We start from the raw sequence: 17673 nt of genomic DNA, 5'->3' as shown, positions 1-17673 counted from the left end.
TGGATTGTTAAATTGTATCCATGACAATGATTGATACGCTTTATTTGTTAATTTGTTTTGGAGTGCTTAATCTTGCTTTTTAAGTTTGAAAAAGTGTTTTGACATGAAATAAAGATGAAAATTGTTTTTGTGTTTATAGGATTGTTTCATGTTTGTGTTGTTTGATTGTTTTTGTTTTGAGAAGAAGAAACAAAAGTCAACAAACAGAACAAATATTAACCACCGGGTGTGGTCTGGACTCTGGAGGCATTTGAATTATATGAGAGAAGGCTTACGATTTCTATCGTGTAGGCTCCACCTAAACAATGCCCAGACAGATGCTAGCCGCCCTGTCATGCCTTTTTAATTAGAAAAAGCATTGTGGTTAAACCAAACGGAAGGACCAAATGCCCTCAGACCTTTTGGCATAATCCCATGCCAGGTGGGAGAATTAACGTTAACATCTCCAAGCTCCACTTCTTTGTTCCCACCAACTGATCCACTTTCAAAAATCTAACTCCGGAAACCTTGCTCTTTTTTCTTAACCGCTCCACCTTGCAATCACTGCCCTTCTCTTTCTTAAAACAGAAGCCATTAATCCTTGCAACCCACTTCAAATTTTCTCATCTTCTTCCAAAGTTTCTATCTACTCTATTCTCTTGTCAAATGGGTAGAGGGGGACAAGACTCCGATTTTAAAGCCCATTTAGTCACAGAAATTTGTTCCATTTCAACATGCTTGGTGGCCTGCGCTCATACACGTGGTTGCAGCAGCGCTGTTAAGTCACATTTCATTGATTGGTATCGTGTTCTTGGAGTATGTTTTTGGGTTCTCTTTGTCATTTTCTTTTAAGCAGTCTTCTTAGATTGTTATTGAATTTGATATATCTAGATTTTTCCCCTCTTTTTTTTGTTCATGAATTTTATAGGTGGAAGAAAGTGCAGGCATAGATGTTATTCGCAAGCAATACCATAAGCTTGGTATGTTTTCATTGAGAGAATGGTTTTTTTTTTTTCAATCTGCATTTTCATTTTCACTACGTTTTGTGAGGAATGCTTTTGTTTTTGCAGCTTTGCAACTTCATCCAGATAAGAACATGCATCCCAAGGCTGAAATTGCTTTCAAGCTTGTCTCAGAGGTTTGATTCGTTCTTTTCCATCTCTTTACAGATTGAAATAGGTTGCTGAACTCGTTAAAACCAAATAATTTTGTTCTTAGGATACTTCAGAGTTACTATTAGACCCAGAAACGATCATTTTTTAGTTTTATGACTTTTAGGTATGAATGACAAGAAGTTGGTATACCTGGCACTGACCCAAATTAGGTTTGGTTCACTGCTCAAAATTAGAATATAAATTAAATGATTAAGCTAATTATTTTTGATAAGTTAAATTTTTAAAATAAGTAGTGATTTAACATAGTATCAGACTTCTCTCATATCCGTAAAGCCTCCCAAACCTTGATAAAACCCGGGTTTTAACACATGGCCTGGTGAATTATTAACACAAAACTTTATAGATGACTCCCTTATGAGAATCATTATTAGTCTAATTTAAAGCAATGCAGTAAACTTGTGCAACGTGGGTGAAATATTGCAGCCAGGGAAAGGTTAAGATATATATGCCATTGGCCCACGTGACAGAGGCATATATAAATAGGATCTGCATGTTAGGTATGATGAGTTAAGTGCACTCAATTGCAATGAATTTCATAGAATAACTGTCCCCACGTACACCAAGGGCAGCATAAGTTTCTTTCTTTCTTCTTCATTATTTTTTATTATTTTCCTTTCAGAATCCTCACTTCAAACGTAAAAAAAACCCATGTGCAGGCATATACCTGTCTCTCCAATGGTGCAAAAAGAAGAGCCTTTGATTTGGAGAGAAGGAAAAACTTTTGCTTTGAGTGCAATAAAATTCCATATACGACCTGCAGTGCTCCTAGAAAATCCAATGCTTCAAAAAGCAGCGAGTGTAATCTTACAAGCCGGTCAAGGTCTCACAAAGTTCTGCAAGGTTTAAAAGGCATCAGAGAAAGATTTAAAGAGGAGGTCAAGGTGATAGAGAATTGTTTGAGGGCAAATGCAACATCAAGGGAGGAATCCCCACTCTTCAATCCATCAGAATATTTATTCCCAAGAAACAACAACAATAACAGGACAAGGAAAGAATCCCTAGTCTTTAATCCATCGGACTACACATTCCAAGGCTACCCACATCTTAGAACCAGAATTTGCAAGAAACCTGACAACTTTTGGTACTTGCAATCTGGTAGAATGACGAATTATGAACAAGGAAGTAGGAGATATGACACCCCAATTTTTGAAGTAAGGTCAGAAACAGCAATGCTTAGAAGCAAATCTGCTTGTGTACGTTCCTAATCTTTAGGCTAAACAAGTGTGATTTATTTTATTGACTAAATAAAATGTCTTGAATTCTCATGAGAGGATCTTTTAAGCATAAGAAACTGAGTTGAACCAGATAGTTGTAAGAAACTTGGTTGCGGATCCATTAGGCAAATCGGGTGTCGAATAATCAAAATGGTCTTTACGGTAAAGAATTTTCATAAGACTTTTCTGCATAAGTTCAATGCCTTGAGATTTTTCTCGGAAAAGAGTTTAGGAATTGACAATATAGTACAAGAAGAGGATTTGCACGCCACCCCTTCTTCCTGTATGTTGGAGTAGAGGAGCACAACGGGTGGGGATTTATTGCAATTTCCTGCTCAATGAGGAAGAGTACAAGGGAATTGAGTCCCCATGTGAGAGATGGCTCTCTGCTCGAGCAAGGGAGAGCCCCACCAGCCACATTGAATCACCCACACCCTTTTTCCTCCTCCACGCCCAATCATGACAACCATAATTACCGCCGCCACTAGCACCATCGCCACTGTTGACAACCATAGCCACCTCCTCTTTACTATACCTCTCAAGCACTTCCTTAGAGTCGAACTGGCATCCATGGAGTAAAAAATCGACCCGTGGGTGAAGCAACCACCCCCCGGCTGCAAATAAAACTTGGAGCCCAAAAAAGTTTCAAGGATCACCCTGGTACTGTTCAAACACCAATACCCCGCACATTTTACAACCGTACACGTGTCCGTCTCTTATTTCATTTTATAAGTAATAGCCCTCTGAAGAAGTCGTTCCTGGGCACACCTCTCTAGCAAAGGATAAGAGGTTGGGGGCAGTCAAATTATCAAAAAAGAAAAAGAAAAGCATGACAGATAGAAAACTTGGTAAAAACATTAACCATCAGTAGCTCTTCTTCTAAGGTATTGTACAGGGATTTTTGCTGCTTTTTATATTGTTATCAGCGACTCTTTTCATCATCAAAACCATCAGATAAATATGACAAGACACCCTGGATACAAAATTTCACCGCCTTAAGAAGGCTAGCAGTCCAAAAAATTTCTCTAGATACACTCTTTATGTTACATTAAATCCCTAGATGACTTGAATTGCATAAGAATGTGAATCAACCAGCAACACGCCAGATGTCATTTCTATTCCACTGAGTAACAACCTCATTCATCCACCATCAGTGACTTTAACTTTCATTTGCTGACTGCTTGGTCTCAGGAAGTTTGATAATCCCACCATCTATCAAGGGCTGCAGCTCCTCTTTTGCCAGTTCACGTACCTTAGAATCAGAGGATTCCAAGAATGCACAAATTACCTTTGAACTGCAACCAAAAGATAACATCAGAAATCACATCTCCTTTTATGCTAGGTTAAATGAATTAGATTTGAAATACAGTGTAGCCCTTACCTGTGACCTTGGGCCCACAACTTACTCTTCCCTTTCAGAGCTTTCTTCCAAAAAGTACGAGCAAATGTGGGGCAGTCCAAGACAAGTTTTCTAATGGTCCGACTGGAATGAAAATTGTTTAGTACATGCTCCTCTTCTGATTCTTCTGATGAATTGGCTGCAAGAGTTGCTATTGCTTTATGAAGGGAATTCAACTTGTCATCCAAAGTTGGGCGGAGAATGCCATCAAAACCTCCAGTTGCAACCTGCATGCATGACCAACAATTAGTCAAGGCAATGATATGATGGGTTAAGAAGTTAGAAAGGCAGCCTATTTCAAGAACCACATGATTTTTCTAAGAAAGTCATATTCCCAACATAGAAATTTTATCATGCCTAATTATATGGATCTGGTGAGGAAACAATGTCCAATACGACATTACTAGTTATCAAACACATAATATAAACCAAGAAGATCGTGACCATCTAAACAACAGTCAGAATTCCGTTAACATAGTAAATCGATAGTTGATGTATTTACTACCTCATATATGACTTCTTTGCCAAAATTTGATCGAAGAAGTTCTCCTGCACTCTCGATACATATATCAATTAGACCCTGCAAGCATTCCCGCACCCAAGTTACTCATCTAAAGTTAGTTTTTCAACAAGTAGATAAGCTAACTTAAGATCTAAATCTTAAGAGGTTCAAAATCTCATCAATAATGACCATTGATAAATATGAAGCATTGCATGCCACATTTCACAATCAATTGAAAAATGGATAACAAAAGCAATAACGATGCATAGAACCAAAAAAAGTAAAAGGAAAATAAAATATGATTAAAAAATCAGGAAAGTAAAGCAAACCTCAGCAAGACCACTATTGACCAACAACTCTTGCCTCCTTAAGAAAGGATCCTTTTTTCCTCCCTCAACTAGCTGAATATTGTCACTAGATGAAGTATTTGTATTGCCCTCAGCTACAGTCACTTTTGTGTCATCCTTGGCCTCTTCACCACTAAATTCATCAACCTTCGAAGATTTTACTTCAGAACTTGCTTCTGACTCACCCTGCCAGTGGGCAATGAAATAGAGTTAGATCCAATATAGTTACATCACAATTCACACCAGGTTCTACAAGAAGATAAAGAGCTTTAAAAATCACCTTGGCACTAAGAGAAGGTATAGATAAATTGAGAGAACTCAGGTCATCAGGACTCAAATAGCGTGAACAATTTGGATGAAGTAGCTGCAGTAACAGACGCCTTCCGATCTAGAATTTACAAATGATAAATAGAAGCACTTAGTAATATAGATTTATAAAGAGTAAGGCAAAAACCAGACAACCATATAAATGGTCAACAGACAGAAGTTTGGGGTAATTTTTCTCTAGGTGACATTCTACAAGTACTGCCAAAACAAAAGTAATAGATAAACAAACTACATGATCCAAGATAAATAAGTCTTATGCACACTTCAAAGAATCATTATAATATTGACACATGAAAGGTCTGCCAGGCACATCAAAATAAATGCACATTAGACCATCCAAATTATTAATCATACATTTTAGATAAATTTTGATATCATCGACTAAAATATGTTAAAAAGGCGAGAAGAATAGAGACCTTATCCAAAACAAGCTCCTTTAAAATCTTTTGAAGCTCACGAATTATGGCCTGTTATCAGGAGAGTTTGACTCAGTGTCCATCAGAAAGTGATATTGCAGTAAACATGCAGAACAACGATTGAAATGAGACCTACCTTTGTTATTTGCTTTGTATCATCAACAACTGAAAAAATGCAGACAAGTACCTGAAAAGGTGATAGTAGAAAGTGAAGCTTATTATGAAAGTCTAACATATATTCAATTTCAATAATATAATGTAAAGAAATTATCACCAAAATGTAAAATAATAATGAACTTCATGAGGATACTAATTGGAAAGGGATAATCACAATACTTAGATGATTTCTTTCCAGTTATATTAAAAAGTATAAAAATATTTTTGGTACTCTTTGCACGGGGAAGATGTGCCAGGTAAATAGTCCTACTTTTGTCAACTGGATAAAGAAGTAGAGACTAATAAAAGTAGAGAGGAAATAAACTATATTAGGTTAAGCATTTAGCCTATTAGTGTTTTCCTGGTAATTCTGCACTCGGAGCTATAAAGAAGTATATAAACAAAATGATTATTGTCTTCCATCAAACTCTTCCAATGCTAATTTCAATATTTATAATCTCATAACGATAGAAGATAGGGGATTCCTCTTGCCTTTTTGGTATACCATTTTCCAAGTAGTAAGCTGGAAAAAATGTGTCGCGTGATCTCATGTGATGCAACTAGTTCAATTTTTTGTATCAAAATAAACTTTACTATCATAAATAACAAGCCCCTCTAGCAACAATTTCCATGTCAAGAAAGGGGTGCTTAAAAGGTACAGTAAAAGGAAGTCAAGTTATTCCAAATGTGTCTTACAAGTATTTGAACTTTTAAGATACATCTCAAATATTTCAGGCCATGACAACATTTACATTTCCAACATAATTTTTGGTAATGAGTTTAGTAAGGCATCACAAACTACAAAAATCAATATACAACTAACTGATGTATTTTTTTTTTTTTTTATAAGTAAAGATAGGAAATATATATAAACTAACTGATGTATTTTAAATGACATTTAGGAGGTAAAAGTCAGAAGACTAAGTACGGAAGCTAGAGATGTAAAGTTTTCCAGAAGAATAAGACTTGAACTGACAGAACCCTTAAATTTGAACTCCCTACCATACTCCCATACTGATCATGAGCAATCTTGGCTATGTGGTCTTTCATTCCTTTGATAATTTTCTTTCTTTCCTAAAATAGAACACAAAATTGAAGAAAAAATCAGGAGCCAACAACAATCAAAAACCACAAGAGTATCATAAAACGAAGAAATGACAAGTTTCTTTCCACTTTTTAATCTCTATTAAGATAAAAGTCTAAAATCAATTGTGGCAAACCTTAGCACTCCCATGCTTGACACAGAGCATCGCAATCCTGGATCCATCCTTGGTATGGATCATTCGAACAAGGAGCGGACCCGTCAACTGTTGGATTACATCTGTGGCAGAGGACTTTCAACAAACTTGAATTAGAAGACAGAAGAAAACTACCAGCAGCAGCAACAAAGGCAGGCAAGAAAACTGTCTCAAGCTCTCAAAATTTACAGTGCATCTTGAAATTTCAAAAACACCTGATCAGCTATGCTGAAGTACTCTATTAGCACCCTGTGTATGATAGAATGGTCAACTATTCCCTTCTCTAGAATTGGTTGAATCACTTTAGTCATGTGTCGTAAGACTGAACCTTTCTGTAGACCCAGCTTTGGGATTACATCCACTAACCTGAAATATATTAAAAAATAAAGAAAAAGTTAATTACAGCAGCATGGCAACCAGGACCATTTTGGAAGTTATAGGCATCTAAAACTAGACAAAAGAAAATCACAGGCAAGTGATCCAGTATGGTAAGAAGATGAGCAACTCTCAGAATAGGTCACCAGCTTTCATGAGTGAAGATACCAGCCTTTTGACCTATCTGAATAAATCATTTTGCTATCTGATTAATAAAATACAATGTTGAAATGATAAGAACTAATCAGAGAATGTAAACTAACATCCTCTCCACAGTGAAGTTTGCTATCTGATTAATAAAATACAATGTTGAAATGATAAGAAGTAATCAGAGAATGTAAACTAACATCCTCTCCACAGTGAAGTTTGAGGGGAAAAATGGCTTAAACTTTACCTGCTCTCTTTCATTGAGACCAGATCCTTAAACAACTGAAGCTCTGTAGAATATAATTCCAACAGAAGTTCCTGCTTTTGGGTTGCATTTGCTGAGTCGTATGCATGCTGAAGAACTGCGGGGAAAAAAAAAAAGAAAAAAGAAAAAGGGATATTAATGTTTTTTTTAAACAAAATTATTTAGAATATTGAAGAATCTCTGTGGTTGGAGACAAATGTAGATGACTACCTAAGGGAAATACATTTGCTAACATTATCTTTTGAAATTAAATCGGCTGCATGGTAGAATTTTAATAAATGGTGTCATTCCCAAAAGAAAATGATACACATTATGAATTCACTTCTACTTCTTCCCCTTCATGGCTTTCAAACTCCATACTTACACTAACCATGTAGCAAGAATCAAAACCAATAGCATCAGCCTATACTTAGAGCAGAAAACTCCAGTGTCACTCATGCAAAAAAGTTAATCATTCTATGTGGCAGAAAAATAAATGATATCCTAGATTAAGGGATTGCATCACTTTAACACTAAAACGTATACAATCTAACTCGAGCATAACTTGGGTAATTACAAAAAATTACATAAAAATGTCAATATTTCAAGTTATAACCTGGGACATATCACTCTTGATAATCCAAGTACTTGGAAGGAAATCCAAGAACAGAGAAAATATGATTCAAAAAATATTAAAACATACCAACTGATCCAACCATGTGACGAAGAAGAGAAGCCACATGCCCATGGAGGGAGGAAATAAACCCTGCCAGCTGTTTTTTGGAGGCTGCAAAAAGAACAGAGTAACTTAACCTCTTATTTGCAGATAAAACACAAATGAACAACTCCAGAAAAAAAAAAACCTCCAGTTTCTAAATTGATTTTTCCAAGCTAATCCATACCATTGTCTAACATTTTCTTCACCAAATGAACTGCATAGGTGTTGCACGCAAGAGTAAGAAAATGTGGCTGGAGCTCTTCAAATACCGCATCCCTTTCAGCTTGTGAACAGTACTTGACACAAGTCTATGGTGAAAGAAACAGAATAACTACAGGACACTCAAAACAAAAAAGGAATGTGAAATTCATCGCCCACCGCAAAGTGAAATCCAAAAAGGTACCTGCAGAACACGAGAAGAAATATGGGATCCTACAATTTCAGGAATTTTTCCCTTCATCTTTTGTAGAGCTTCAGTCACAAACCTTAAGATAATTGAAACAGAAAACAAAAGGTGAGAAAAATACAGGACGAAAAAATAGATAAAAGACTAACATGCCACATAGATGCTAGCTCCTAATACTTGTAAAATGTATCAAAATGCATACTTGGATCTGTCTTCTTTCGCAATATTGCGACACCTCATCTTTTCCCACAGAGATGCTAGCTCCTATTAGAAAATAAACAAATAAAAATTAAGAAAATGAATTAGCTAAAGTCGCAATGAGCTCAGTTAGTAAAATCCCAAACTGCAAAATGAAACCTATCCTACAATACTTTTCGTTGGTAAAGGTACCAAATCCCCTATGCTCATTGGAGGTGGTCTTGTCCGCCCTCAATGTTCTGCTAGGGTGGCCAGCAACCTATAGAATGTTTTGAAGTTTTTTTTTTTTTTTTATCTATATATATAAATCTTGGTATTTAGGAATATTGATTCAATTCAAGTGACAACATCATGTCTTGTCACCAAATAGAAGAATCAAAATGGTCTTTCCACTCCAACCCCTTGTATTTCCAGTAATACACATTTCTATTCTTAAAGGAATGACCGTTACGGGTACCAAGTGTTTAGGCACAACACTATGGCAGGAGACTATTGAGCATTGGTTTGTTCAACCAACATAAAAGAAACATATCGAAGTAAACACTACTCACATGCTCAAGAGTGTAATATCGCTTCCTCTTCTTCTTCCTAGCCTCTGCGAGTTCCTGCAATAAATAATAACACATTCAAAACAACACCACAAATAAACTAAAATATAAAACACGCAACCTCTAATGCAGTCCAACACATTCAAATTCCATTCATCCACTTATATCAAATTTGCTAATTGGGATACTAAAACACTTATTCGTGTCATAAATCACCACATAAATTCAATTAACAACCCACAAAAAGCTCTCTTTTCCTCAAGTTATACGCACACGAAGAGAGTGTAAGTGAAAATGGTGACAGAAATCGACCTTGGCGTTGATGCGACGCTCTCGCTTCGACATCGGCTTCTTTTCCTTATCGGTTTCCGATTTATCGAACTTCATTTTCGGTGATTTGAACGGTTTGGTGGAGCCCTTGGCCGGATGATACGACGGTTTCGGGGCGGCGAGGACCTTGGGCTTCTTGGAGGTGGCGGAGCGGTCTGGTGCTTCGGTCTTCGCGCCTGGAACTTGCTTTCGCTTTCTGGTCTTGTCGCTCTGCTGCTGGTGGTTCTGGTTCTTCGCCGCCATTGGAGTGGAAGCTCTTCGCGCGGCTCTTAGGTCTTGCTCTGTGTTGTTTTGTGGTCTCAGGTCGAGGGGACGGGGTTTTTGAGGGTTTTTGGTTAAAGCGGGCTTGCGGTGTTTGATCTACAATTTCACAATTTCGATGGGTACGTTTGTGCAATTCTTTAGGTTTAGGTAGGTATTAAAATTCATTGCCAAAACAAAAGGTCGGTATTAAAATTACCTAAAAAAATTAAATACTTTATTTCTACCTTCAAGTTCACCTAGAAAACAATATCAATTCCCTCCCCTTCTTGTGCGGACATGTCAAAAAAAACAATATCTTTATGTCCCCAAGAGGTAGTAGCTCAATCGGTTAAGAACTACACTTCATGAAGTGAGGGTCACTAGTTCGAATCCCCTCTCTTGTGTGGACATGTCAAAAAAAGAAAATAATATCTATCTAAGATCCGAAAAACACCAAGGGAAACCATAGCTTTTCTCAAATTGGATATAGTCTTTTACAAGTAGGTTCCCAAACAAGTCAACTTTAGCACGGCCAAGTCATATATATATATTATTATTTGTTGAAGCATTTTTTGGATCTAACAGTCTCCGTTTGGTGTGATCTTCACGTTCTTTGAGGTGTCTCTAATCAACGACCTTCGGGCTCCTACAAAATAATAAGAGCGTCAAAGGGGTCTACGGGGAAGGCCCCGTAGACCCTCCGATGCTTAAGTTAACAGTCGTATATAGGGTCAAAATGTAGCCGGAGCTAGCAATGTATTGAGAAATAATGACCGATCCCCTTTATTGATGCCTAGTGTTCCCTTTTATAGGGTTTTATCTCTGTAACTGCTTCCTTGATCTTCTCCAGTCAAATGATTGAAGAATCATTTGAGATAATAGGGAGATAATGTGAGGTCGTTGAGAAAACGTAGGACTTTATGAGATAATTAAGGGTTGTTGAGAGATAGTGGGACCCATAGTGGATTTTATCCCCAACAGTTACCCCCCGATTCCCATGGCTGACTTGTCCAGCTGGTTGGGCATCGGGAATCTTATGCGTATTTGCGACTGAAGCCCTGGAGCTCACGGAGGTGGCCCTTCTGTTTTGTAATTATATACTTGGGATAATAGGACTTTTTGGGTTGATCAAACTGCTAATCATTTCATTTGCTTGCAATGATATTATTTATGCGTCACTCCTAGCAATCTTGACAGTAATTTATGAATTACTTGTGATTGCTCGGTAGAGTGCTTTTGGCTAAGTGCTAGGCCTCAGGAAATGTTTAACCTTTTTCGAACACACCTTCTTTGCAGGATTTACGTTCCTGATAGGTTATTTGTTTAACCTTTTTCGAACACACCTTCTTTGAAGGATTTACGTTCCTTACAGGTTAGTTATTTAACCTTTTTCGAATACATCTTCTTTGAAGGATTTACGTTCTTGACAGGTTAAACTTAGAAAGGTGCCTTAGTTATGTTTCCCGAGTTTGATCTCGGGAAAGTTTTTTGGGAGTGTCTCCTTTAGACTCGGGAAAACTTTGGATGTACTTCCCTTTTGACTCGAGAAAACTTCGGTTATACTTCCCTTTTGACTTGGGAAAGCTTTAGTTGTTTTTCTCAAAAGAGAATGAGTTATAGTCTCTTCGACTGTGTTCCTCGCAAACGTTCTCGGGAAAGCGCCTCGAGTATCTCGCCGAGTTGTTCTCGGGGAATGTCTCTCGGCTATGTTCCACCGATGAGCCTCTTTTGGTTGAAGTGTCGAGCCACTCACTCCTGTTATGTTGCCATGGTTTCTTGGGGCTAGTCCCGCTTCTCCTACATCATGTCAAGGAGTAGCTTGAGGCTTTCATTATTGCACTTGAGTTGAAATGCTTCTTGATCCAACCCTGGTTGGGATGACTGCCTCATTTGCGCTCACCAAGCCGTTTCTTCAAATTTCAGAGATGATTTTCAAACTAGATATCCCCCATTCTTGGATATGTGACTCTCGGGATCCTTTTGTTCGGATTCCTAGAAAATCTCGGGATTACGTGAACTTTTGGCAAGATCCGGCGATAGTGAGCGAGGGTGAGGCGATCATGGACTTAGTAGGGAGCGGCTCAGCGAAGCTTGGCCTTGGTGTGGCAAAGCGATGCTCGGCCGTATGAAACTATACGCTCTTTGATCATGTTCTTGTAAGCCACCAAAAGCAAGTTCCGCTTCTTGGAAATGAGCTTCCTTTGTCCACCATGATACCCCATAAATTGTGAAATGGGTTTTCATAAGCTCAATATTTAGAGCAATTAGGAAGCCAAGTTTCTTCGCATCTTGGGATGGAACTCCATAGTGTGCTCGGGGCTCAAGGCTTTAGTAGGCAGAGCGTCTTGTTGGCAACCATTTAATGGCAACTCGGGAACAAACTCCTCATACATTGAACTTTTCCTGCATGTATTTGATTATAAGATGCATATAATATAAAATAGAATATGTACCCCCCATTCTATGTGGCAGTAGTGGCATCAGTGATGTTACACTTAAATTGAGTAATAAGTTTAGTGGATAGGAGTTGCTCTGGTCGATACTTCCTGGCTGGCATTTGCTCATCTTTGTGCCCAGCCATTTTTGGCATGCCTTCACGCAAGCTTTTACAACATGCCTTGGAAGAGTGAGCGTTAGCTTGGGGCTGAGTTGATAGTATGTCTGCCGAAATGGACAACTTCTTCTTGCCATTCTTTGCTTTCAACCATCATGGGTTTGTGCAAGAAGGGTTTAACCATTAAGCCATTGTTTTGTTTTGGGGTCTGCACAAAACGACAAACACTAACCATACGAGTCCTTTTAGACTGCATTATAAATTAGTGATGAAATATAAAACTTCATCATCTACTGAGATGAAGGTTAGTATAGAGATTCCGCAATTATCATGAAACACTTTTAATAGCTAGTGTTAATGAATCATATCTTGCAAATAAAAGAGGATGCAAGGGAAAGCAACCACTTATCTCAGATGTTGTTTACTGATATCTATCAAATGTGTTCCTTTACTTCTCGGTGATCCGAGAAGTCACCGAGTGTGGATAGCCGTTGGTGCCAAAGAGGGGTCGGCGCCGGTGGCTTTGAGGAGGGCTTGTTCACGGGAGCCTGAGAGTATATCTGCTTCTCTAAAATGAGTTACTCGGTTGAGTTTGTTTCAGAAGGTTGGGTGCCATACTCTGTTGGGCTTGAGTAGAGGCACCGGATCTGCTTTATACTGCTCAGATTTCAGGTTTGTGTCATCTCGGGATGGAATGAAGTGCTTTTTTACTCTAAGCCACATTGTGCACTTTTTCCTCTTTGTTATTCACTGCACAAAATTGAAAGAAGAATATAGAGCATGTTGCACTAAAATCGAGTAACAGCATGCCTTCTTACGATGTATGAAACACAGTTGACTATTATCAAGCCCAAGCAACCATAATCCCAAGAAATCAGAACTAAGGATGTAAAATGCTATTAAAGATAAAATATGACAAAGTTGTTCTCACGAGAGGAGCATGCCTCTCACAAAAGGACATATTAGACACCCAATTATTTTTGAATTGCCATTGGCTTTCACCAAGACCAAAATTTAGTATTATTCTAATCAGGCATGCATTTATTTTAATGCATTAAAACACATCTTCAACAGAGACATTCTTGTATTATCGTCTTTTCATCAAGAGCCACGAGCATATGTATTTAGAATTGTAAATTGTGCTTTGATTCTGGTAAATGACAAAAGCATTTAACAATTATAAATATACGTATACTAATTTATGGCAATTGATGTAGAAAGAAATATTGTTTTTGGTTTTAAATGCAGAAGGAATCTTCTTTTTACGAATCCCGTAGTCATCAACCTAATGAGGTCAATGAGCTTTTGCTTTTAAACAAAGCTTGCAAAAAGGCAAATTAGGCATAAAGAGATATGCGCTTCTTTTTTTTTTTTTTTTTAACATGTGAAACCTATGCAAGAAGTGAACATGCTTTTTCACAGTTGGCTAAAAAATCACATACAACTAAAAAAAATAAAATAAAATAAGTTCACAGTGACTTATCTGGTAGGGCGAGGCTTCCTCGGGAGGTGGAGTGATGCTCGGGCCTCGGGAAGTGGAGTGATCCTCAAAATATTTCTCCTCGGGAAATTTGCAACTTAGATTTTTTGCTTCTCGGAAAATTTTTCTCGAGTTTGTCTCGGAATTTCATTCTCGAACTCTCAAAATTTTTCTTGGGAAAATTTTTCTCAAGTTTGTCTCGGAATTTCATTCTCGGACTCTCAGAATTTTTCTGCATAAAATGAAAAAGAAAACAAGCAAGTGCATGCACCCAAGCAATAAAAGTGACCCGGTAAAGCATGATTAATAGATGCAATTGTAATGAATTAAGCATTGATAAACCTGAAGACTTGTTGCCGTTTTGGTTCCTTGAAGCTTAGAACTTTGTGTTCTCGAAGTAGTTAGCTCTTGGGATTTTTTCCTCGGAATTGTTCCCTCGGAGTTCTCTCTCGGGACTTTTCCTCAGAAATTTTTCCCTTAGAGTTGTCTCTCGGGATTTTTCCTCGGATTTTTTCCCTTAGAGTTGTCTCTCGGGATTTTTCCTCGGAAAATTTCTTAGTTTGTCTCGGATTTTTCTCAAAAAATTTCTTAGTTTGTCTCGGATTTTTTCTGCACAAAATGAGAACAAGTGCATGCATCCAAGCAAAATATAATTGATAATTATAAATCCGAGAAGAGGGGTCGGTGAACCTGAGTTTGGGTTGGCGACCCGAGGTTGTTTTGCCGAAGGTCAGGCTTGGCAAGACTTGGTGTCCGGCGAACCTAAAGTGGTGATCGGCGCAGACTGAGGGGTTAGCCTCTGTGAAATGTTCGAGCTTGCTAGGCTCGCTGCCCGAGTTGTAGGATCGCATGCGGGAGATCGCGACCCCCCGGAATAACACTGCAAGCCCATTTGCTTGTGCCCGTAAACTTAATTCAGTACCATTTCGCCACTCATCTCAAGGTGAGTCGGGGGCCAGGTGCATCATGTCATGCAGTAATGTTGATTCTATCTTACTCTCACTAACTTAGCTTGGCAATATCTTTCAAGTAGACGATGGTACCTCTGGAGACTGAACCATGGACATCACCCGTGAGATAGCTTCATCAATAGCCACATCCACTTTCTCTTTGCGACTTAAGAATGTCATCATCTTCAGACCGTCCGAGGCAGGCTCTGCAGTCTCGGCAAAGCTTAGAAGCTTTGTGACTCAGTACACTTGGGGACTCAGGTCTCAGCAAGCTTGGGTCTCGGCTCTTTGCAAACTCGGGTCTCGGCTTTCTTAGACTCAGGCCTCGGGTCTCGACTCTCTGCAGACTTAGGCCTCGAGTCTCGGCTCTCAGCAGACTCGGGCCTCGGCTCTCGGCTCTCAGCAGACTCGGGCCTCGGCTCTTCGCTCTCTCAGGCCTCAGGTCTCGGCTCTCTTTAGCCTCAAGTCTCGGCTCTCAGCCTCAGGTCTCGGCTCTCGGCAGACTGAGGCCTCGGCTCTCTTCAACCTCAGGTCTCGGCTCTCTCTGCAGACTCAAGCCTCGACTCTCTTCAACCTCAGGTCTCGGCTCTCTCTGCAGACTCAAGCCTCGACTCTCTTCAACCTTAGGTCTCGGCTCTCAGCAGACTCAGGCCTCGGGTCTCGGCTCTCTGCAGACTGAGGCCTCGGCTCTCTTCAACCTCAGGTCTCGGCTCTCTCTGCAGACTCAAGCCTCGGCTCTCTTCAACCTCAGGTCTCGGCTCTCTCTGCAGACTCAAGCCTCGACTCTCTTCAACCTCAGGTCTCGGCTCTCAGCAGACTCAGGCCTCGGGTCTCGGCTCTCTCAGCAGACTCAGGCCTCAACTCTCTTCAACCTCAGGTCTCGGCTCTCAGCCTCAGGTCTTAGATTTTTGTAGACTCAGGCCTCGGCTGAGACTTGGAGAATGAGTCTGAGGTGAGCTCGGAGGGGTCGCTGTAGGGTGAGACCCTTGCAAAAGCGACATGTCTTTGCCGAAGTGAGCCCGGCGAACCTTGAGGTGAGGGTCGGTGACCCAAGGCTGGAGCTGCGATGTTAGGGAGTTCGCGAACCTGAGTATGGGTTGGCGGCTCTGAAGAGAGTCGGCCAACTTGAGGCAAAAGCTAGCAACCTTCAGACGAGCTTGTGACAGGGTAGGCGACCTTCAGTCGAGCGGTTTATTGACTCCGGCCACCAAAGTACTGTTTCTTGCTGCACTCAGGCTGGGCGGACATGAACCTGAGTCTAGTTCGCCGACATTAGACGCGAGGTCCGGTGATCCTCGAGGCAACCCATTCAGATGGACCCGAGACTCGGCGACTGAAGAGGGCTCGTTGATGGTGAGCCCGAGGCTGGGTTGGCGCTTCGATGGCCACAGTATTGGTCCGAGGCAGGCTCATTCATGGTGAGCCCGAGACCGGGTCGGTGCTTCGACGACAGAACTCGGTGACCCACTGTCCGAGGCAGGCTCGTTCATTCATGGTGAGTCCAAGACCGGGTCGGCGCTTTGACGACAAGACTCGGTGACCCACTGTCCGAGGCAGGCTCGTTCATGGTAAATCTGAGCCTAGGTTGACGCTGGCGTTTTCTGAGGCTAGGTTGCATTGGACGAGGCCTGCTCGTTCGCCACTGGTTTGTAGGAGAGGTCGCTGCTAGGCGTGAGAACCTGCATGGGTTATTCAAAAAAAAGCTTTTTCTCCGATCCTTGTAGAAGACAACAAGAATAATGGCATAATTGTAAATTGTGAATTGCAAATTTACGACATAAAGATATACAAAATATCTGCTCCTAGTGCCTGGCACTATGTGGTTTTGTGTGTGAATGCACACAAATTAAGAAACAACTTAATTGTTTTTCTTTTCTTATGAGAAGACACACGTCAGACGCATTTCCTCAACTTTTTTATCGCTACAGTAAACATTGTCTCCTTGCTTTGGCCCAAATGACATCTCTGCTTTTGCCCTTTTGCTTTATGGTGCGAGGCAGCTCAGAAAAGGGGAAAAAATGTCAGGGAACCGTGGTGGTTATCCCACAGATCTGCGGATAAATAAAAATCTACGCAGATTTGTTATATGACCCAACCATTTTCTAAAAGTTTTTTCCTGCGTAGGTGTCATATGGAAAAGAAATACTCATTGGGTTTGACATCATTTATACATGTATATATACAATTGTTAAATGCTATTATCCTTCACCAAAATCAAAGCATAATTTAATTCTAAACACATATGTTCATTTATGACAATTGATGTGAGAAGAGATACATTTTCTAAGATATTTGACAACCAATGTGTTGGCTTCATCTTTTTGAAAAGTCAAACTTGACATTTCCTTTTTAGACACGCATATCAAACACAAATATTCATTCATGTTATAAATTACTGAAAAGGATAATGAAAATAAGACTTATCTCGTACTCCCAGACACATGAATACTGATTTAGCGTTGCTCGACACAGTTGAGCGTGGAAATCTCACGCATAATATCTGTATGTAGGAGAATTATTTTCGTGAACCTGATGAAATGTAGATCTGGGACACCTCCTTTCGGGTACTTTATATGAATCCGTTCCTCGTTGAACTCCCCTTGACTTCATCTTGCGGATCTGACGAAAGCAAACGTCGATTTGGTGTACACCGATTGCAATAGGGTAGATTTGGGATTCATGATTGTAGATCTGTGTAGACCTATCAGATAAGTATAGATATAACGA

General features: G+C 39.7%; 2 protein-coding genes across 2 annotated transcripts; one reads left to right on the top strand and one right to left on the bottom strand.

The window, feature by feature from the left end:
- Window positions 1-516: 516 nt before the first annotated feature.
- LOC132184745 (uncharacterized) lies at window positions 517-2359 on the top strand. Its single transcript, XM_059598524.1, has 4 exons — window positions 517-795; window positions 908-959; window positions 1050-1117; window positions 1811-2359. Exons 1-4 carry the CDS (start codon window positions 646-648, stop codon window positions 2357-2359), a joined length of 819 nt encoding a protein of 272 aa, XP_059454507.1. The 5' UTR covers window positions 517-645.
- Window positions 2360-3203: 844 nt separating this feature from the next.
- LOC132166889 (pumilio homolog 24-like) lies at window positions 3204-10094 on the bottom strand. Its single transcript, XM_059577740.1, has 17 exons — window positions 9702-10094; window positions 9393-9446; window positions 8846-8907; window positions 8641-8722; window positions 8422-8545; window positions 8223-8306; window positions 7523-7637; window positions 6969-7119; window positions 6736-6849; window positions 6518-6589; window positions 5496-5546; window positions 5360-5410; window positions 4897-5004; window positions 4599-4802; window positions 4273-4347; window positions 3750-3994; window positions 3204-3663 (listed from the first exon to the last, which is right to left on the bottom strand). The coding sequence occupies exons 1-17, from the start codon at window positions 9960-9962 to the stop codon at window positions 3528-3530; spliced, it is 1989 nt and encodes a 662-aa protein (XP_059433723.1). The 5' UTR covers window positions 9963-10094; the 3' UTR covers window positions 3204-3527.
- Between the last annotated feature and the right edge of the window lie 7579 nt (window positions 10095-17673).

Source organism: Corylus avellana, chromosome ca1, assembly GCF_901000735.1.
Source record: "Corylus avellana chromosome ca1, CavTom2PMs-1.0".
Classification (NCBI taxonomy): domain Eukaryota; kingdom Viridiplantae; phylum Streptophyta; class Magnoliopsida; order Fagales; family Betulaceae; genus Corylus; species Corylus avellana.
Note: the sequence above shows the minus strand (reverse complement) of the source record. Positions and strands in the feature narration are given on the sequence as shown.

Excerpts from the sequence above, each read along its gene's own strand:
- LOC132184745 (XM_059598524.1), top strand. The coding sequence starts at position 646 with ATGGGTAGAGGGGGACAAGACTCCGATTTTAAAGCCCATTTAGTCACA. Across the intron at positions 796-907 it reads ATTGGTATCGTGTTCTTGGA|GTGGAAGAAAGTGCAGGCAT; the intron begins GTATGTTTTTGG and ends TGAATTTTATAG. Across the intron at positions 1,118-1,810 it reads CTTTCAAGCTTGTCTCAGAG|GCATATACCTGTCTCTCCAA; the intron begins GTTTGATTCGTT and ends ACCCATGTGCAG.
- LOC132166889 (XM_059577740.1), bottom strand. The coding sequence starts at position 9,962 with ATGGCGGCGAAGAACCAGAACCACCAGCAGCAGAGCGACAAGACCAGA. Across the intron at positions 6,850-6,968 it reads ACTTCAGCATAGCTGATCAG|TCCTCTGCCACAGATGTAAT; the intron begins GTGTTTTTGAAA and ends GTTTGTTGAAAG. Across the intron at positions 5,547-6,517 it reads ATGATCAGTATGGGAGTATG|GTACTTGTCTGCATTTTTTC; the intron begins GTAGGGAGTTCA and ends TCACCTTTTCAG.